Raw genomic sequence first — 22949 nt, 5'->3', positions numbered from 1 at the left:
AATCTATCTCAAAACAAACAAAAACTCAAGAAACCAGAGGAAAGGTTATTCTGCTCCATCCCAGCACTGTGACACTTGTAACATTCTCTGGCAAGACCTACAACAGATACAAGACAAATCACAAGGAGAAATCATGGCCAAAGTATCGATCCATGGCCCTGAATTCTAATATCATCTGGGTTCTAATGTCTACCACCCAGTGATCCATGGCAGTTGTCCCACTAATTGAGAGGCTGTGACAGAAGAAAGCTGAGCCCAGGAGCAATAGGCCATCCTGGACAATTCAGCAAGATCCCATCTCAAAAAACAAATAAATATAAAAATTATATTCCTTTTTTTTTTTTTTTTTTCAGTTTTTTGAGACAGGGTTTCTCTGTGTAGCCTTGGCTATCCTGGAACTCACTTTGTAGACAAGGCTGGTCTCAAACTCAGAGATCCACCTGCCTCTGCTTCCCAAGTACTGAGATTAAAGGTGTGTGCCACCACCATCTGGCTAAAAATTAAACTCTTACTAGCCTATCAATGGCCACATAACCTCCACAGACAGAGCTCTGACTTGAAGAGTAAAATGGAAAAGGGGAGCATGAACTGGACTTTGCCTGATTCTTCTGGACTCACATGCTCATTAACCAACTCTTGGCTCCAATACCCACCAGAAATAGGCACCAGCTACCTTAAGACTGCATATGAACAGGGTTCTAAAATTATTCTAAAAGAATACTCCTTTTAGCACAAGCTTAACAGAGATACTAACTAGCTTCCTCCCAAAACTTATGATTAATCAGAAACAGACAAGCTTTTTCTGACAGTCAGAATTGCCCCACAATTCTGTACAGACCCTTGAACCTAGCCAACTAATCGACCTCGTCCCTTCAAGATTAAAAAAAATCAATTTTGCTTTATCACTGGAATCCACTCCTCCAGAAAACATATTAGTGAAAACCCTCAGTGAACTACAGCTTGAGCATGTTTTTGTAATGAAGGGTTTCATTCTCTTTTTAAATTTTTGAAATTGTCTCATACTACACATTATCAGGCTAGCTTCCAACTCACGATCCTGTTTCGGCCTCCAGATCAATGGAACTACAACAGACACTACCACACTCGTTTGTTTTTATGAGTTTCATTGGCAGTGGAGTTTTCTTTTTTGAGTACAATGTTATCATGTTTGGGTATGGATGGTATTCTCACTTCACAGAAAGATTTTAAGCAGCTTAAAAGAGAAACCTAATTCACTTGCCATAAAGTTACTCTTAAAGCACACAGGCCCAGCTGGCTTAATGATAGTGTACCCTTTCTTTCCTCACCACAGAGCTGGTAGGAGAAACAAACTGACAAGATACCAAATATCAGAGTTCTGAGAAACTCCTTTGACTGGTGGGGTGAAATTATGAATTTCTAAATTTAGCCAAAACAAACAATATATACATATATACATACACATACATACACACACACACACACACACACACACACACACACACACACACGCAGGTCAACCAACTGGCTGTGTGGCTCCCCCACCCCTACCTTTAGACTTAGATGGAAGTTGACCAGTTAATAAGTAAAAGGCAATCAAGTGGTTGGCTTTTTTTTTTTTTTAAATATACTATACTATTTGTTGTTGTTGTTTGTTTCTTCAAATACATACAATACTGTATGATCACTTTTTTTTTTTTTTTTTAATCTTGAAGGGACGAGGTCAACCAGTAGGCTATGTAGGTTTTTGGGGGATTTGTTTTGTTTTGGTTTTTTTTTTTTTTTCTTTAGATTTAGAAGGAGGTTGACCAGTTGGCCTTTTAAATTTTTTTAATTTGATGAGTATAATGAAAAGGCAGTTGAGTGGTCAGCCTTCTTTTTTTTTTTTTTTTTTTTTTTTTTTTATATATACTATACTATTTTGTTGTTTTTTCAATGAAGGAAGGAAGGAAGCCTTTAATACCAGCACTTTAGAGGCAGAGGCAGGTGGATCTCTGTGAGTTTGAGGGTATCCTAGTCCACAAAGGGACAGCCAGGACTATACAAAGAACCCTGTTTCAAAAACAAAACAAAACAAAACAAAATAACAATAACAATAAAATTATTTTAAGATGAACCTTAATCCTTCTCACCAATGTCACCCTGGTCCCAAAGCTGTCCCCTGACAAATCTCCTGGTCACTATGGGCAGGTTCCATATCACAACCTGTGCTAAGATCCACTAAAGAGAGGAACCCAATATCTGCTCCAAGTTCAAACATTCCCTGGCTTGGTATATAGTTCAGTGGAAGAGTACTTGCCTAGCATGGACAGGTCCTGAGTTCATCTCTAGGTCAACAAAACAATCAAGTTCAAGCACTCCCAACTCTTTAGAATGAGGGTTTTTTCTTCAGAGAAATTCTAACATTACAGTAGATAGAATTACCTATGGAGAAGTTTCCTTGCCTGCCCCCAAAATTGTCTAGGGCAGAGAAAAGGCCCTCGAGTCCTACAGAATCCTCAGCCAGCCAAGAAGCACCACTTTGGATTGGGCCTAGATTGGTTGTACCACTGAATAAGAAACTTAAAGGCAAAGCCCAGTGTTGCTCAAATGCCCTGTAGGTGATCTGATGTATCTAAGCTCAGGAACCTCTTAGCTCAGGATGAACAGGGCCCAGCTCAGGACAGACCTCACTGGATGAAGGAGTCAAAGGCCTGGGTTATATCTGTAATTCCTACTGCCATCCTCATTCCCAAGACCTCCCAGGAGAAGAGTAACTCCATTAGACAAGCCTCAAACAGAAGTCACAGTTGAAGAGGAAGTATGGAGAGTGGCTGGGTGTGGAAGCAGCCCAGAACTCAGGGATACAGCTCAGAGGCCCAGTATCAACTGTGATCTAGATCCAGTACATGGTGGGAGTTATACTTATGAAATGAGTCTGTCATAGAAACTACAGAGTACCAGGTACAGGGATCACTTTATTACTATTACAGTGTATTTCAAGTAACTTATTTTCACCAACTAAGACCTGTAAAGCTGAAATAGAATCTCAACAAATTTGCTCACTCACAGTTGGTGGATTAGAGGTGCCTCACTCACCTCTCGTACTTTAGAGTGCACTGGAGACCTCCTTGGAAGGTGGATGCCATGGAACATGAAGTCCTGGATGCAGTCGTTTTCAATGGTCTGAAACAATAAGAGCAATGACAAGCAGACATCCCACAGGCAGTGTGCACTGGCAGGCAAGAATGGGATCCCCTCATTCAGGAGAGAAAGCTTAGGTTATTCTGTCAGAGCTGTTACTATCTGTCTACACCTCTCACTGTTCCTTCAGTTTCAATACAAAGAACACACTTAGTTTGCTTCTATTTGATCTGATGGTAAGTTTGAGCAATGTAGCAAGGTAAGCTCCCCACAATCATCAGAAGCCAGCTCTCAGCAGATGAAGTAGAGGCTAGGAAAAAGGAGTGTACATAGGCAGAGAGAGACTTTAAAACAGTCACACTGACCTGGATGAACATCACCAGCTTGAAATTGTTTCAAGAACCTCTCCAGAAATGCAGTGGAACTGCTTCTACCGTGGAGTTCAGAACTCCAGAGACCAAAATGAGATCTTTTGGGACTCTCTGACAAGTGCTGGGGAAAAGTGTGTGAGAAGTTCCTTGACAATCCACAATGCTAAAGAGCTGCAGGATGAGACAACAGAAAGCCAGGCCCAGTAGACTGTGTGCTACCCTACACTCCAGGCCCAGTAGACTGTGTGCTACCCTACACTCCAGGCCAGGGACTCTGTGGCTTTAGAGAAGGACATCTTGACCTTCCCTGAAGTCAGTGATACATCTCTGAATGCAGGATAACATGCCATCTGACAAATAATGAGACAGGAGCTATGCCACATGTCCTACAAGTTACATGTGCCATAAAGACCGACTGGAACAATCAGAATATGGCATCCCTTCTACAGGCACCTCTGACACATCAATGGTACAAACGTAGAGGAAAACAACAAGCAAAGCCATGAGAACAGCTTTCCAGATCCCGATAAAAGGCACTTACTGCCAGGCCAGACAATCTGAGTCTAATATCTAAGACCCACATGGTGGCAGAACTGACTCCTGACAGCTATCCTCAGACCTCCACACATGCCACAGCACACATGCACCCACACTCATGCATACACAAGTATAAAACATAAATAATGTTAAAAAAGAATATACACAAAAAAAATAAAAATAAAAATGGCCAGCAGTGGTGGCACACATCTTTAATCTCAGCACTCAGAAAGCAGAGGGAGGTGGGTCTCTGGGAGTTCAAGGTCAGCCTGGTTCCAGAACAGCCGGGGCTACACAGAGGGAAAAAAAAAAAAAAAAAGATATATACATACATGCACACGCACACACACACACACATACACACACGCCACACATATGTATATATGTATCTATCTTTCTATATGAATTAAAATGATGAAATAAACCTGTAATTCCAGCATTTAGAAGGCCGAAGGAGGAGAACTATGAATTCAAGACCAGCCCAAACTCAAAAAACAAAAGGAAGTGGGAAGAACTGGAGCAATGGCTGAGAATAAGAACTGCTTGCTTTTCCAGAGGACTCAAGTTCAATTCCCAGACATGTGTCAGGTGGCTCACAACTTCTATAACTCTAGCTCCAGGGGATTCAATGCCTCTGGCCTCCACAGACCTGAAACTCGTGTGCATAAACCCATGCATAGACCCTCAAAGAGATACATAATTAAAATAACAAAATGAGTTATAAAAATTTAAAAACAAAACATAAGCAAACTAAAATAATGCAGAATGATACCCTGGTTCTGCCCTCCTGCCAAAAGACTACACACTTTTAAGCTAGTTTATCACGTGTCTATAGGAGAATGTACTAACTTTTGATCTCCAGATGTAGAAGAAAGTGGCAAATACTAGCTATAAAGTGTAAGCAGACTAAAAGGCAGTGTGGACAGAAACTGCATGATCATCAGCAAGTGCACTCCACTGCCCCATGGAAGCCTTCCCACCTCCACAGTCACTGCCAACTCTCCAAAGAGAAGGATCAGGAATACAGAATGAGAAAACAGACAATGGGGTGGCAGACGACTGAGGGCTGAGAACGACAAAGCCACATCTTCCTACCAGACAGCACAGCTGTGATGGGCTAGCTATAATCAAAGCAAATGGCATGAACTTCTTAACATAACAGAGAGAGGCACCTGAGGGTCCCTCAACAGCCTCATCCCAGAAACACCGTCCAAACACAAAACACAGAAAAAAGAAACAAGTCAAATTATTTCAATAGTACATTTTGTTTAGCCCAGTATACCTGACTTGCAACACATCTCCCTTTGACTAGCAACACTCCAACAGCCCAATAACCAGCGGTAACTGGACAGACATAACACAAGCCCTTGGACTTCACTGAAACTACACATCCCAGTAAGGGGATAGTTGGGGCTATGCCTCAACATGTGGGCAACAACAAGAGTCAGCCTGTCACATTTCTATCAGCATCACTAATCAGCTTTATTTTCAGATAGATTAGGTACAAGTTTTAAATAGCCCACCCTTGGATACTTAAGTAACTAGACTATAGCAGATATTATATAAAATGAAAATACCTCCAACATCTTCCCTGAAGCCTTTTTCCAAGCTCTAAAATAAATTTCTGCAATGTGCACCATCAAAGACCTATTTAAAAAGAAAAAAAAAAAAGATGTTAATACATATTTAAACATTATACCTCTACCATATACCACCCTTCAGTCATTCTCCTGCCTTAGGAAGAGGAAATTGACATAGGATATGGTTCACAAGTCATCTGCAATGTTACCTGCCTGAGATAGAAAGAGGAAGACGACAGGATTGGGGAAAGGAGGCTGGAGAAGAGTCCTCCATCAAGGCCTCAGTAAGAACGCTACCACTTCCTGGGATGCAGTGACAACACAGGCTCAGAACTAACTCTAAAGTCAAACACTTCAGATGTGGGCTGGGGAGAGAGCTTAGCTGGTAAAGGCACTTGCTGCCAAACCCAGTGACCTGTCAATACCTAGATGCCAATGGGTGGGCAGAGAGAAGTAACTCTCACCTCCACATGTGTGCTATGGCACACTCACACCCATACCCAAATAAATAAATAAATCGTTAAAAACACTAATTCTTTACATACAGGAAAAGTTGCAATAGGATTCAGCTTTAGAATCACCTAAGTTTAGAAATTAGGTCAGCAAAAATATTTTACAAACAAGGAAATATGAGAAAGCAATCTAGGATACAGCAAGAGTTCGGCACTCAAATTAGAATCAAATCAAACTCAGTGCTTATACAGCTACCTAACACTAAGGCATTTAGAAACTGTAGCCTACCTCAGATGTAGGAAATGCCTTTTTTTAAATGCAGAGGAAGTTCTCAGCAAAGCACCTAAGCACCTAAGCAAACGCACACACTTGCATGGCAGCTCTGACTGCTGAGTACAGGAAGATAGGCTAGAATGTCGTCATGCCTCTGGCTTTTCCTACTTACACAGCTCCTCCAGCCCATACTCAATTAGCTGGGGCACTCTATACTCAAAATGTCTCTGAATACTAATGACACGGACTTCGCTGTGAGTGAGACAAAGCTCTAACTGTCCAACACCTGATGAAAGAACCACCACTGCTTTCTGCTCCAGCTACCCCAGACTGCAGACCAGCCTGGGCAGCAAACACACATCTTGAGGGAAGGAACGAGGAGAACTAAAAACTACAAGTTAAAATATCAATATCAGTATCACTACTGGAAAAATGACTTATTACAGGAAAACAACTACCTAATATTTTAATACAGACAGGGTGGTGGTGCACAGCTGCAACAGGGAAGCTGAGGCAGTAAGAAGTCAACACACACACACACACACACACACACACACACACACACACACACACACTCGAAACTTTTAAAATAAGCCAAGAGAACCTTTCAAAGTCAGAGTAAAACCTGTAGTACTTACTTTTGTAATCCAGACAACTGATTTTTAATGGTTTCATGGATCATTTTAATAAAGTCTATATTCCAACTAAAGAGAAAACTAAGAAATCTTCTTCCCTGTAAATGAAAAAAAAAAAAAAAATGAGAATAAGCTAGGCACATGAGAGGCTGAGAAAGAGTATGACAAGATCAAGGACAGCCTGTCAACACATCATCTCAAATAAATAAAGTTGCAACTAAATGAAATACATCTAATAACAAATATTTAAGAGTTTAGTACATCCAAAGTCAGCTAGTCATAAAAAAGAGGCCTATGTCATTATCATTTGGCATGTTTGCACAGGGATTGCACTAGGAAGAGCTACAGGTGGCTTCCTAACAGCAGAGACCTATGAGGCCACAGACATTACTCCCTTGGGTAGAACAGCAGCTGCACTGAGCGTCTGTCTTCAGCCATACAGACCTTCACATGGGTCCATAAACCTTTCAATCTGGCTATCATGGGTAGGAGAAAATGTAAAACCAAAGAATGCCTGAAATCTTTGTTTGACTCCATCTTAAACTTTATTGTCACCAACTTCCCAACAATCCTGGAGATAAAGGTGCAACCCTTATGCCTGTCATCTTCCCACTAATGACATTACCGTTAACAGACACCCTAAGAACAAGCCCTCTCCATACACGTCCTGTGCCAATGACTGTGCTGCTACCACTTCCCGCAAGCCACACTGCGTGCTTCCCATGATTTCAAAGAGCACCTGCCCTCCTCCAGTCAGGGTCAGAGACAAGGAAACTGGTGCTAAGCACATAAGCCCTACAGGCTGGGGACTTGAGACTGCCATGGGACCAGACTTTCTACTCAGGGCTGAAACCCTGAGGAATGCTCTTTGGAAGCCTTCTCTGCTGCTTCAGGAGAAATGGCTACAGAGTGGTCCTTTAGGACACATGCAACCCAAACGCACTGTATTCATAGTCCCCTTGCACCCTAGCGAGGGCACACAGTCCACACTCAATAAATAACCACTAGTGACCTTACATAACAGAACCATTCTCCAGAAACCATGTTAATATAAGATTATGTGTATTTACATTTTTTTTAAAATTTGGAAGGCCTGGGAATTGAATCTAGGGCCTCATGTATGCTAGGTAAGATCTCTACCACTTAGCTATAGCCCCAGCTCTAAAAATATTTCATACAGAGAAGTATTTATGAAATATCATTTACAATGAGTATAATAAATATAAAAATCGTTAATACACACTCCTTTCTTTTCATGTTAAGTTCTCTAGTCCACGTGCACTTTACTCTTAAAGCACATCTCAACAGGAACTGGCCATTTGCAGTGAACTTGCTCAGCTCACTCATGGGACTGGCCCACAATGGGCAGCACAGCAACAGGCCAGAAGCCCCTCACTATGTTTCCTAAATGGTGGAAAAGAAACAGAGACGACTGTGTGATGGCAATTTTTGTGTATTTGCCAATTAAACACGATCATGTGGCCAGGGGAAGGCTCAGTGGTAGAGCACTTACTTAGCATGCATGAGGTTCAATTCACAACACACACTCACTCTCCCCACCTCCATACTGGGTACCGTTTGGTCAACTTGATACAAGCTAGAGTTATCTGAGAGGAAGGAACCTCAATTTAAAAAATACCTCCATAAGACTGGCCTGTAGGCAAGCCAGCGGGCATTTTACTGATTAGCGAATGTGGGAGGGACCAGGCCACTGTGGGTGGTACTACTCGTAGACATACAGTCCTGGATGGTTTAAGAAAGCAGACTGAGAAGGGAGAGGCAGGAGGAGCTCTCTGAGTTTGAAGCCAGCCTGGTCTACAAAGTGACTGCCAGGACAGCCAGGGCTCTCAGAGAAACCCTGTCTTGAAAAACAAAAACAAAAAAAAAAAAGCAAGCAAGCAGGCTGAGGAGGGCTTGATGGTACACGAGTTTAATTCCAGCACTTAGGAGGCAGAGTCAGGAGGATCTCTGTAAGTTCGAGGCCAGGTTGATCTACACAGGAAGTTCCAGGCTAGCCAGGGCCATGTAGTGAGATCCTGTCTCTTAAAAAAGAAAGAAGACATTTCAAGCAATAAAAAGAAAAAAAAAGAAAAAAGGCCAATAATCTATGCTTAATGTTTAGACAGCCAGGCTACATAATAGTTTAGAAACCCTGTCTCAAAAAATAAAAAACAAAACAACAAAAATGAATGCAAGCTGAGCAAACCATGGGAAGCAATCCAGTAAGCAGTGTTCCGCCCTGGTCTCTGCTTTAGTTCCTGCCTCTAGATTCCTGCTTTGAGTTTCTGCCCTGACTTCCTTCAGTGATGTAGTGTGACTGGAGAGTTTTAAGATGAAATGAATCCTTTCCTCCTCAAGCTGCTTTTGGATGTGCTATTTTATCACAGCAACAGAAACTCTAAGACAACTTTTCCTACAAAAAATAACCTGTAGAAGTAGGAAAGAGAATAGATCTCAACCATAGGGATATGCTTTCTCACACTTACATATGTGTATATGTTTGTGTAGAAAGTCTGGCCCCATGGCAGTCTCCAACGAGTAACTACTTTTTCACCATGAAAGGTATATATACTGGTTTTTCGAGACAGGGTTTCCGTTTGTAGCTTTGCACCTTTCCTGGAACTCACTCTGTAGACCAGGCTGGCCTCCAGCTCACAGAGATGTGCCTGCCTCTGCCTCCTGAGTGCTGAGATTAAGGTGTGCACCACCACTACTCAATGTAGGTATATATAATATACATATGTATAAAACACTCACTCTTAATTTAAAATGTAATTGTGGCTCCTCCAGTACTCTACAACCCACCTATTCCCATCCAATTTAATGACAGATATAAGCCAGGAAGAAGCATGTGATCTATCAGGGCCATCCAGTCCAACTGATGCGGATTAAGTCCACAGCTTTTTTTTTTTTTTTTTTTTTTTTTTTTGCGGAGCAGCTTTTAAGACAGGGTTTCTCTGTGTTAACAGCCCTGGTTGTGGCTGCCCTGGAACTCAGTTTGTAGACCAGGCTGGCCTCCATCTCTCAGAGATCTGCCTGCCTCTGTCTCCCAAGTGCTGGGATTAAAGCTGTGCACCACCATGCCCAGATTCGTATACAGTTCTTAATGGCTATGCTGGCTTTTCCACAAAACAGCCCAACACAAACAGCAACCACATGAATAATCCATTCATAGCCCATCAACAAACCAAAAAAGAAAACCAACTGCTCACTTACCTCTTCCTTCTTGATATAATTAACATTTATGAAGCACTCGAGGAGCATATCTTTGATGTCTCTGTTTTCCCCCAAGTCATAAGCAAAGCAGTGTAAGGCCTGATGGATACGCCACAACCGACACACATCTGCCACCTGAGAGTGACACGGGGAGGCAGTGGGGTACTTGTTTCCGCTCATTTCTTCTTTTACCAACAGTCAAGTCAAATCTCAAACTACGTACATATTTTATGTCATAAATAATGAAGATTATAGGATCATAAAAAAGTAGGAGAGAATGACAACTGAAAAAATTTTTAGGATGTGCAAATACTTTGTGTAGTTCTACAGAACATTTTGAACTGTTGTTTGTTTTTTTTCATGGGGCCTCACCTAGCCCAAGCTGGCCTCAAATTTGTAAACTGTTCTTCTTTGGCCCAGCCACAACTAGGACTTCACAATAATGTGAAATAATTCCTACAACAATCCTAAATCCTAATGCCTACCTTTTATCCAGGACACCTGACTTTATCCTGACTACCTGCCAGACCTGCTCTAAGACATGTCTACCTCTCAGAGGAACACAGCTATCTCCTCCCACCCTCCACTCAACAACTCAGGAAAACCCACTGCACAGCTCAGTCCGAGAAACTCTGATCCTTCCTGCACCCCAGCTTTCTTTCCATTGCAGAACAGTATCACGACACAGAGCTGGAGTAACCACCCTTTCACCATCATGTGACAGAGGACAGCAGCCACAGCCCTGGGGAAAACACGCAAAAAAAGGCCCAACTTCAAATCTTACCATGATTGTGCATCCACCCTTGACCTCTATACATCTTTGTAAGAAACATCTCTAAACTGGGAAGCTATAGCTCCACCCCTTCCTAGCTAACCCAACCCTCACTAAGTATTTCCTGAAGGAAGGAAACATACTGTTTTGGTCTCCAGACTTCTCCTTAGCAGCATGACAAATGCAGTCTTTCCCATGTCCTCCTTGGCAGGCAGGCCCTTTTCCCACCATTTGACACACAGATCCTGAATAGAGTTCTGGAGTTTTTGTTCAGATTCAGGTAGTGCATACAAAATACCTAAAACACAGCACAAAGGTTTTCTGTTATTAAGCAAATTATTACTGATTCAGACTCGGTAGTGTGGTGTTATGACTACTCAAATATTAGTTTAATTTGCCAAATAAACATTTATGGAACTCCAATACTTACTTTTAAAAAAAGACTTAACAAGTGTTATTTTAAAAAGGTACAAAAGGCTGGGCAGTCGTGGCACAAGCCTTTAATCCCAGCACTTGGGAGGCAGAGGCAGGTGGAGGTCTGTGAGTTCAAGGCCAGCCTGTCTACATAGAGAGTTCCAGAACAACCAGAACTGTTACACAGAGAAACCCTGTCTCAAAATAATAAAAATAAAAAAGGTACAACAAAACAGAGAACGTTCGACCCAGAAGCCTCACACTAATACATCCTGATATCACTACAACTCCACCACCACAGGACAGGTCCTGACCACCCACCCATCACAATCTCCATGTGCTGGCCTCAGGTTTAGGCGCAAAGGTGGAAAACAGTCAAAGCAAGTAACAATCAGTATAGAAAATATCACTTTTAGAAACAGAAAGGCTCAGTAATGAAATTGTTAATAATGTGCTCATAATTACCGACAGATGCCTGAATACCATTATACAAATATAAAACTCCTAAAGTAACTGGAAGTCTGGCAGCAACTACAATGATAGTATCATCTAACCAGCTACCTGGAAGCTCTAAGTAAGCTGGTAGTAAAATTCACAAAGCACTTGGAAACTAACTTTTATCCTGACTGGGGTAACAAGATAATAATCAAAGAAAAAGATACCATCAACTTGGGATAGTAACATGGAAAAATGGTTCGAGGGAGGAAACAGGGGGTAAAATGATGTAATTCTATTTTGATTAAAAACATACTGAAAGCCAGGCAGTGATGGCCCAAGCCTTTAATCCCAGCACTCAGGAGGCAGAGGCAGGCCGAGCTCTGCTGAGTTTGAGGCCAACCTGTTCGACAAGCCAGTTCCAGGAAAGCCGGGGCTGTTGCATAAAGAAATTCTGTCTTAGAAAAAAAACAACAAAAAACTAAACTGAACTAAAATATAAAATATTAAAAAATGAAAAAATATGCTAATTTCAAGAAATCAGACTAAAGCAGCAGCATCCTAAAAACATAAAGATACGCAAATGACACTAAGACTGAGAATTTGATAAGAAAATCTGTTCCAGGAAACTTTACCCAAGTGAACAAAGTACTCCAAAGACAGTTCTTTGAAATTCTTAAAACTGCTGTTATGTTTTTAAAATAACTTCGTATAAATATTTTATAACCAGTTTTTCATTAAGTCAGACAAGTGTACCCGTTTAATAATCACAGCTTTACAGGCAGTTAAAAGTTAACAAGAACTGACTATGAGAATCAACAATGACTCGAGACAACAGTCACCCTCTAAGAAAAAATTCAAGGACAGACAGATTCCTCGGCTCTGTGGCCGTGGTACAAACTGAGAAATCTGCAGTCAGACATGCCCTTCAACAGCACGTGTTATCGTTAGTCCTGTGAGTCCAGGCATTGTCCTGAAGAACCTGTAAGTAGCAGCGGTCAGCAACTCAGAGCCCACGTCAGCCGAGCTAACTCAGCTCCTCAGTGGGCCCTGACAGAGAGAACTCAACTGCGGAGACAAGCCTCTAAAGTTTTGTCTCAGACTGCCGCACTGCTCGTGAGAATAGGTCACTCTTAGAAAGGTGCCTTGTTAGTTAGTGCCTGCTACTGAACATGCCACTTACCATTTAATATAACAGCACACTCTAGGAGGGCCCCGTAGTTCTCATGTTCATTTATTACAGATATAGAAGCAAGAATTACAGATGTAATTGCATGTGTTATTTCTATGCTCTTTTTCTGTTAAAAAAAAAATTAAAATGTAAGTGAGATAAAATAAGGAACTTAACACTCAACTTTAAAAAAAAAATCAAACAGCTACTAAATTTCTGAAATGAAGCCACCTCTAGCTTATTGTAAAAAAACAGACTAAAATTAAATATAAGTCAAATATCCTAAAAGAACCTAACACTGAGTAGCCGAACAGCAACATCAGGGCTGGTCAGCAGGTAAAATTACAGTGGAAGGAATTGGCACACTGCACATTTTCTTAACGTAAAAGTTCAACTGATCAAGCTAGGCATGATGAACGCATGCCTTTAATTCCAGCACTGAGGAGGCTGAAGCAGGTGAGCTCTGAGTTCAAGGCCAGTTGGGTATGCATGTAAGTTTCAGGCTGGCCAGGACTGAAAATGAGACTCTTTCAAGAAGAAAGTTCAAATAAACGATCTTTTCTTAGCACAGTAAAGAGGAACTTTTTTATTTCTGAAAGTCAAATACCATCTTTGGACTGTGCTCTGATTCCATTCCATCTTCACCCTGGTCTTCCACTGTCTGCCACCCATCCACAGGGCTTTCTAACAATGTTTCCGTCAGTAAGTCCTTCAGCCTTTGCCATAATTCTTCTTTCTGTTTCCTTGATAATTCATCCAGTAACTCACTTAAGCTGAAAGGATCAGAAGAATCTTTCTGGAAAAAGAATTTTAGAAAACACAAAATATGAAAAATTAGTTGTATTCTTTTCATAATGATATTAATAGAAAAGTTTAAGTACTAAATTAGTTACATGCTTAAGCATTTGGTTAGCTTTCAAATTGTTTTCTAACAGGGAAAAAGAAGAGAATTACCAAGCAGAAAGCATCAAATCTCAACTCCACCTCTTCTTCCTTAGAACCTGATCTTTAAAGTTTAAAACTTCACCTACTTAAAAGTCCCTAAAGTCAATTAAAATGTCCACACCCCACCCCAGGCCTGTCATCAGGTAATGAAGATGCTGGAGGCAAACAATGGAACAGGAACAGCAACAATGGGAGGCTCCAACTCCCTTCCAGTTCTTTGTGCTCCAGACAGGCTGTCCACATCGCCTGCTCCTCAGCCCTAGACTGCAGTCTCTGCTGAGACAGTGAGTACCCCAGGACTCCGGATTGCTAGACTCTCTTCTCACTTGGGCAGACTGTGCACATCTCTCTGACACAGTAAGAACAGGCATTGTCAAAAACTACAAAACCAACCGGGCATTGGTGGAGCACGCCTTTAATCCCAGCACTCAGGAGGCAGAGCCAAGCGGAGTTCAAGGCCAGCCTGGGCTACCACCAAGTGAATTCCAGGAAAGACACAACACTACACAGAGAAACCCTGTCTCGAAAAAAACAAAACAAAACAAAAAGGTACAAAACCCAGTAAGAGGCCTTTCCAGCAGCTGCTGTGGGACAATCCAAGTACAAGTACAGTAACAATAATAGATTACAGCCTACAGAATAAAATTAGCATCAATGAGACTATATGATAAAGTTAATAAATTATAAATCATTCATTCATTAATAGCACAGACATGCTACAGAGCACCGAAGAATAAATACTAAAGAAATACAGAGTTTACAAATGACAATTTTATGGCCACCATAGTAACAGATACTGGTAAGAAGTATCCACAGATTACCAAAACAAAGAGAAGTGTGCTGAGAAGCAGGTCATCTAGTTACAGCTTCCTCAAATTGCCCGTGGTTAAAAAGGGAAAGCAGGAAGCTTCTACTACAGACTGTGAACACACACTTACTCACCCACCCACTGACCCCCATACAGCAGGGCTGTTCTGCTGTGGATATCGCTCTGTGTAAATAAAGTTCTGATTGGCCAGTGGCCAGGCAGGAATATAGGCGGGACAAGAGAGAAGAGAATTCTGGGAAGTAGAAGGCTGGGAGGAGACACCGCCAGCCGCCGCCATGAGAAGCAACGTGTAAAGACACTGGTAAGCCACAAGCCATGTGGCAAAGTATAGACTAACAGAAATGGGTTAATTTAAGATAGAAGAAGTAGATAACAAGAAGCCTGCCACAGCCATACAGTTTGTAAACAATGTAAGTTTCTGTGTGCTTTCTTGGTTGGGTCTGAGCAACTGTGGGACTGGCGGGTAAGTGAGATTTGTCCTGACTGGGCCAGGCAGGAAAACTCCAACTACAAATGGCGCCCAACGTGGGGCAAGAATTTCCACCTAAAACCTGAGAAAAAAGATTCTAAACGTAGCTAAAAACAGCTTCCTAGTTGTCTCTCTGAAGTTAGTGGCAGCCTGCCGGTTTGAGCTACTATGGCGGGTTCCTGGCGGGTTCCTGGTGTGTGTGTCTGACCTGCAGTGTGGCGGGAATGAAGAATCTACAAGCAGCACTTTACTCTGCTGTGTGGTAGATTTAGTCTTTGCTAGTTAAAAACAACAACAACAAAAGGTTTCTGGGCTATGAACTGCTTTGATAGAACTGCTTCTGATAGTTGATGGTACACGTGGCTCCAGACCCAGAGCTGGCGGTAAACTGTACCACTACCATGTTGGGAAGCTGAGGTGGGCGGAGCCAGCAGCCACCGCTACATTTCAGTCTTACAAAGATGGATATTACACAGAAAATCTGGTTTGTCTTGTCTTTGGGATTTTTAACTACAGAAAAAGATTTGATCGTAAAAGCTGTTGAGTTAAACAAATATGTAAATTTTAAAGGTAACTTGACTTCAAAATTTGGATATAAGGATATGTTGCTTTGGAAAAGAGTCTCTGCTTTTGTTTCCACAGAAAGCCAGAGGCTATGGATTTGTTCCAGATTAAGATACATCAGGTTTGATCAGCCAAGACCTCCTGAAAGGTCTCTGATGACACCATGGCCCAGATGATCTGACATCCAAAATGGTTTCAAGGCAACTGGCTCAGAGGTTTGCCCTCATGGACTACTCCATAATCTTAAAATTTTCTTTGTGTCCCCATAAGATACAGCGCCCCCCTCCAGCAGGAAGTAGTAAGAGAAACTACGCCCAATTTCCCAAAATTATCAAGCTGGCTTTGGAGATGGAATTGGCTCACTCCTTCTCTAAACCAGACATATTGCTAAAAAAAAAGGTTAGGATATTCTTGTGTTCCAAATCAGAAGAGCTCTCTGGTGTGGGACAGAGAAAAACCAATATTTTTCTTTAAAGCAGGTTGATTATAAATGAGATCTCTTTCTAAAGAAGAAAGGGGAATATGATATAGATATAATAGGATGAAAGGGTAGATTAGGGAACTTACTTCTAAAGAGCAACAACTTGTTTAAAATGTTTTACATTGGTTTAGATTTTAGTCTAGTGATACAAACTTAGTTAATTTTGTTATATTGTGTGTATATTTCTACTCTTGTTTAAGATATTATGTTCATATAGCTCATTTTAAATTGAAATGGATAATTAAAAATAGATTAATAATTAGTCATCTATGATAATCATACTCGTAGCCATGTTAGTTAAGTCTTCTAGATATACATAGACATATTTCAGATAGATAGGTAATCTTCAAATACTTCAAAGACCTACAGAATATGGCATTTAAAATACTTTGAAAATTTAGACTTTCTGGACAGTGAGACATGTCTGCTCCTGGCAATACCGATTTACTTCAGAGAGGAGGATGGGCATTGAAGACACTTCATATGGAGTTTATCTTCACCTTGGCAAAAATAGCCATTTGGGCAATAAACTGTTCTTGCCTGGACTGCTTGATCAACTGGACATGCAAGACCCATAGAAAGGTGACCAATGAACTTTGCTTGACAAAATGGTCCTTCAGGTTCCTGCTTCACAGAGGAAACTGCCAGACATTCTACAGGACACTGAGAGAAGTGACCGAGAGACTCTAGCCCTGTGGGCTGAAGACAAATGCCCCAACTTTACAAAGGAACATTAGGTGACTGTCCAGACTGCCAGCTGTCTCTGTCTACCCTGCAAAATTCCCGAGAGTTGCTTGCATCCTTCTCCCATTTCTCAGGTAATATTATATCCTTCTGAGGTCTTTGATGTGGTTAAAGACTAGATAGTTATAATTTCCTCAGTTATGATAAAAGATAAGTTAGATATAAAACCTTAGACTCACAAATATAAGATAGATAGGATATCTTCTTTAATATTGTAACTGTAATTCTTGCTTGATAATTGTTTTGTTATATGTAATTGTACTATGTAAAAGTTAAAACCTTCCTTAAAAAAAAAAAAGAAAAGGGGAAGTGCTGTGGATATCGCTCTGTGTAAATAAAGTTCTGATTGGCCAGTGGCCAGGCAGGAATATAGGCGGGACAAGAGAGAAGAGAATTCTGGGAAGTAGAAGGCTGGGAGGAGACACCGCCAGCCGCCGCCATGAGAAGCAACGTGTAAAGACACTGGTAAGCCACAAGCCATGTGGCAAAGTATAGACTAACAGAAATGGGTTAATTTAAGATAGAAGAAGTAGATAACAAGAAGCCTGCCACAGCCATACAGTTTGTAAACAATGTAAGTTTCTGTGTGCTTTCTTGGTTGGGTCTGAGCAACTGTGGGACTGGCGGGTAAGTGAGATTTGTCCTGACTGGGCCAGGCAGGAAAACTCCAACTACACTGTCCTGAGAGACCGACACTGCTAAGCAGCTCCTGCCAAAGAGGAGACACTAGATCTGATGGGACTGGCTAATATGAAAAGAATAAAAAAGACCCACCAACTCCTTCAAACCTTCAGTGCTGTAGCAAGCATAGGAAGGCAAAGATTCTGCCTAGAATCCTGGATTAAAGAACACTTAAGACATGTGACAGCTACAGGGAGAGTCTGACCCAGAGCTGGATCCTGGATCAGGAAACGATGACTATAAAGGGCATTACTGTGACAACTATTGAAACATAAGTATGTACGGAAAGTAATGGTTACAGTGTCAGGTCTTAAGGATCTTCACGAAGTTATATACAAGAGAATTTTATTCAGTTCTACAGAAAAATGAAGTGTGAAGGAAAAATCAATACACCCACAGAGTACTGCACTAACAAAGGTGACCCAGACTCATCACCATTTGCCTGTTCTCTCTCATACACAGATTCTAACTTTTAATGCTTATATCTATTATGTATACAAGTGGGTGTGAAAGCGGGTGCAGGCTGTAAAACCACATAAAAGACCGTGAAAGGGCAGAAAGTGGTGCTGGGGTAAGAGAGAGCACCACAGAAGTACACATGTGACATGCAAGCAGAAAGGAAGATGCTGAGGGTGGAAGCAGAGGAGAGGGGTGCATAAGGAGAAAAACTAAGAATTCATGTGAAAAATGCAAGAATGCATTGAAAGTTTAAATAAAAGATTCAAAAAAGTGCTGGGGAGACAGCTCAGTTGGTTAAGTGCCTGTGAAGACCCAAGTTTGGATCCCATGAACTCATCTAAAAAGCTGGGCATGGCAGCCTGACTCTGTACTTCCTGATTTTTGAGGTGAGTGACAAGAGAAGAGGACCTCTGGAAGTTCTTGGGCTACCTACAAGAGCTTACATGGCCAAGTTCCAGACTAATAGGACATCCAAGACCTACCCCTGAGACCGCTGCCTGGTCTCCACATGTGTACCCCGTGTAAAATGGACATACACACAAGTACAGCCATACACAAGAATTCCACATGTACTTAGTGGTTACCAATTGCTGTATTCTTTATCCTAGAATCATTCTTTGTTTTGGAACCATTCAAGGCAGTTATAGGCATGTGACTCTATAGGAGTGCATTTTTCTAAAACAAAGATACTTTCTTAAAAATATAATCATTAGCTGCACCCCTCCATGGATCACAGCCCCCAGCTCCCCACACCCACCACACTGCACTCTGAGCACTAATGCTCCACCTGTCTGAACAGGCACCACCTGTCTGAAGCTAGCTTGTCTTTTTCTTCTCTGCTCTCTTGGTTTTTCCCTTCCCACACAAGAATGGCAGGTCCTGTGCAAACTGGCCATTTACTTCTAACTATAAACTCCCAATCTTTCTCAAAGGAAAGCATTATACTTACTTTAGCATTTGTGTGTCCTAATGACTTAGCCTGTGTTACTATGCTTATTAGATTCCTATCTTTAATGTGTCACAGGCAAAATATGTTAGTATTGTGCCTCCAGTCCTATTTCCGGAATAAGCTCTGTGGGTTGAGACAGTCTTTCTTTGTAGACCAGGCTGACCTTGAACCCATTATGTAGCCCAACAAGCCTCAATTCATGGTTCTTCGGCCTCAGTGTTCTGGGTGCTATAACTACTAGTATGTACAAACATTCTAGTTTTTATCATCAATATTGCAAGGCAGTGGTTGTTAGTAATGCACACGTCAGAACACAGTGATTAACTCAGATGGCGAGACCCAACCAAGAGGCCTCAAACTGAGATACATCTTTTCCTTAGCTCCTGTCAGGTTAAACTACTAAAAACTGCCATTTCAGAAACTGGCATTTCCTAACACTCAATTTGATATAACCAAGTAAGGCACAATTCTAAAACAACCACGAAAATTTATTTTTGTTTGTTTGGTTTTTCGAGGGTTTCTCTGTGTAGTTTTGGTGCCTGTCCTGGATCTCGATCTGTAGCCCAGGCTGGCCTTGAACTCAGAGATCCGCCTGGCTCTGCCTCCGGAGTGCTAGGATTAAAGGTGTGCGCCACCGCTGCCCAGCTCACTGCATAATCTTAATCAGGATAGGTCAAGCAGGCTGGCTCAAGGCTCCCAACACAAAGGCCTAGCTATCACAGCACTAGTGTACAGCTGCACTCTGGTCCCCCCACTGTTCCTACACCATTCTCTCCCAGAAGAGAGCTCCCACCTATATAGCTCATGGCACCCAGACTTCTCTGACCTTCAGATATGCTGTCAATCTGTCTCATGGCCATCACCCTAGAATACCCTATAGACAGTCATCTTTTTCCCACACCTAGGCTGGTCGCTCACCATTATATCCAACCAAGTGGATGGTAGTATCTCTGCAGTTGAAGGCTTCCAACTTCCACAGCAAATCTAGTACCAATGTTAAGCAGCACTACACTCTCCAGTACCTGGCTTAGTCCCTCAAGCTGCTCTGCACATGCAGACAGACATGTATTCCCAGAGACAAATCTTTCTTCCCTCTTCTTATTGTCTTCTGTCCTGGTTTCCCTCCTCTGTTTGGTTCCTCTCCTGTCTAAATGCTGGCTACTCTCGGCCTACTGGATAAACTCTGAACCTCCTAAAATAGCAAAGAGCATCTCTGCAGTGTTTGGATGAGAAGTGTCCCTCGAGGCTTGGGTATTTGAACATTTGGTTCCCAGTCGGTGGCACTGTTGGGGAGGTGACAGAGCCTCGATGGAGGACATACATCACTAGGGTCAGGCTGGACATTATATACATATTCTGACCCCACCTCTAGTTTCCTCGGCACAAGCTTGCAGTTGAGGATGTGAGTGCCCAGCTTCCTGCTCCAGCTGGCACACCTCCCCACCACAATGGACTCTTACCCCTCTGGAAGCATACGCCAAAAATAAGCTTTTTATATGTTGCTTTTGGTCATGGTGTTTTATCTAGGTGACAGAGAAGTAATACAGCTGCCCATCTTTGCTGATTTCCCCCTTGCATCTATCGCTGCACTATGGCCCTGCCAGCCCTCTTCAGGTTAAAACACAATCTGCCTTCTACAATCCTTGGGGATCCCTTCAGGTCAATGAGCTGTTTGGTTCACTCCTGTTTATCTTCTACTTTTTACCTCAGCCCAAAAGTTGGTCCATTTAATTCTAAAGAATTTACTTATCTTTTTAAAAATAAACATTCACCCCCTAAGAACTTACTGGGAGAACTGTATTTCACTTGGGGACATGATTTTAGAATATTATTTATATCCAGAGTCAAAACTATAGTAAAAGTAAATCACACAACTTACATCAAGTTGAATAAACTGCAGAAACTCTTCAACCAGTTCCTTAGAAACCGCCTGGACAAATGTCTCCCGTTTTTCCATGACAGATGAAACTGTTCTAAAGGAGCCTGTTTTACAACCCTGGTGGGAAAAACAATCAGACCAGAACTTAAATGTGCAAATTATCCCATAAGATTTGATACAAACATTCAAGAGTGAGAATTTTTATATCACTATAAAAGACAGTCTCTAACATTCTGGCACAAAATTATTAACAATATGAAAAGAATATTTACTAACGATGTCATAAACAAAATGCCTACATTATTACAACTGTGAATGAAACTACCAGCTAAGGAACAAGAAATTCGAACTGCCTCGGGAATCTTACTTTCTCTTTAAATGCTGGCAAGAACTGACTTATACAACTGGTTGAAGCTGATCCTCACAGCTGAATTCTTCAGGCTCCTCTTCTACAGTGCCTTTCCTCCAACAAGATCCCACCCAACAAATCCTCTCTTGTTTTTCAAGTGAGAGACTGTTACTTGGAATGAAAACCACAACAGCCGCCCTGAGGTCACCTGGGAGCTTGTTAGAAGGTGTGTCTGTGCCTCCCTCAGCATCCTCCTCTCCACCCTACAGGATAACGAGAGCTCAAGGGACCTTGCTCATTCTCCTTCCTGCCTGAGATCTCCCAGGAAATCCTATTTTACCATTACACCTGGTGCTAGGGTGGCCTACTCAAAACACATAAACTTAACGATAGTGACAGCACATTTGCAACATGGCCTCTCATCTTAAAAATCTGCTATATCTTTATAAATACAGGAATATGGAAAATTACTGGCAGAAATTATGGAGACAGTGAATCACAGTAAACATTCCTATTTTAAATTGACTAAAAGTAGAAAATAACCTCAATTTGACAATTCCTCACATAAGTAAATCTTAAATACAGCCACTTTACCCCCCCAGTTCAAATGGCCGAATTGTGAACCATAACTTTTTTCTGATGAATAAAATGGAAAGGAAAGGCAGGGGACCCGTATCAACACTCTCCTAATTCTGGTTACTGTTCTTGTTTCCTTCAGCGCAAGCCTTTGGCAACTTAGTCGTGCCAAATAACGTCTACAGCCGCTAGACTTACAAAATGCTACTCCATTTCTTGACTTGTCTCTCTTTTATTATTAGTTCAGAGCCAAGATTTTCGCTAGATCAGTCCTAGGTGTAGGTTCGGGGACCTCCCGACGTCATCCCAAGCACAAGTCCGCGTCCTCCGTAGTGGACATCAGGTCCTCAGCTGAGGTCCTCCCTGGTGAGCCCAGGGCCAGTTCTCGAGTCCCCCCAGTCTTTTCCCGGGAGATCTCTCCAGTCGTGCCCAGGCCCTCTTCCGGGGTCCTCCCTCGTCAGCACCTAGGTCCCTGCCTGAGAGCCTTCCTAGTCAGCCGGGGCTCAGGGCGCAGCTCCTCCTTGCGGAGCCCCGGTCCTGGTCTCGGGTCCTCCGCAGTCTGCCCGGGTCCTGCTCGGCCTCCCGCAGCCCCTCTCTCACTCCGCAAGCGCCCGAGACGGATGACGGCCGCGGACAAGGGACCCGGCCGGGCTGCGTCGCCCCGCCGCGGCCGCCCGCCGCCGGGTCCTCCTCGGAGCCCACCCCGGGCACGGCGCAGCGCTCACCTCACCGGGGACCCATGGTTTCCCGCGCTCGGACCAGATTCAAACACACCCGCGCGCCGTCCCGACGCACCCGCCCTCCACCCCGTCACCAGTCGCCGCTCTCACGAGAACTGACGTTACCGGGCCCCGCCCACGCGCGTCATCCCCCGCGGCCGGGCCCCGCCCGCGCTGGCCAAGCACCGCCTCCTGGGCAAGGCTCGCAGCGGCCCGCCCAGCCTCTTTGGCGCGCCCACAGCACGCGCATGCGCGCGGGGCCGTGTGTGCCCCGCCGCCGCCGCTCCGCCGCTCCGCCGCCACAGTCCTCCGTGGGAGTGCTGACGTTACTTCTGCGTTTCTTGCC

General features: G+C 42.7%; 1 protein-coding gene across 1 annotated transcript in view; it reads right to left on the bottom strand.

Annotated features, from left to right (window-relative positions):
- Ncapg2 (non-SMC condensin II complex subunit G2) overlaps positions 1-22700 on the bottom strand; it is a 69863-nt gene extending 47163 nt beyond the window's left edge. The window contains exons 1-9 of the mRNA XM_036206666.1: positions 22610-22700; positions 20960-21076; positions 13567-13755; positions 12972-13086; positions 11083-11237; positions 10168-10302; positions 6955-7049; positions 5588-5657; positions 3058-3144 (exon numbers count right to left, since the gene is read on the bottom strand). Of these exons, the coding sequence (XP_036062559.1) occupies positions 3058-3144; positions 5588-5657; positions 6955-7049; positions 10168-10302; positions 11083-11237; positions 12972-13086; positions 13567-13755; positions 20960-21037 (924 nt within the window). The 5' untranslated portion in view covers positions 21038-21076; positions 22610-22700. The remainder of the gene's footprint in view (positions 1-3057; positions 3145-5587; positions 5658-6954; positions 7050-10167; positions 10303-11082; positions 11238-12971; positions 13087-13566; positions 13756-20959; positions 21077-22609) is intronic.
- Positions 22701-22949: the final 249 nt, after the last annotated feature.

The sequence above is a fragment of the Onychomys torridus genome, chromosome 14 (assembly GCF_903995425.1).
Source record: "Onychomys torridus chromosome 14, mOncTor1.1, whole genome shotgun sequence".
Classification (NCBI taxonomy): domain Eukaryota; kingdom Metazoa; phylum Chordata; class Mammalia; order Rodentia; family Cricetidae; genus Onychomys; species Onychomys torridus.
The sequence above is the reverse complement of the archived record's forward strand: the minus strand, read 5'-3'. Positions and strand labels throughout refer to the sequence as shown.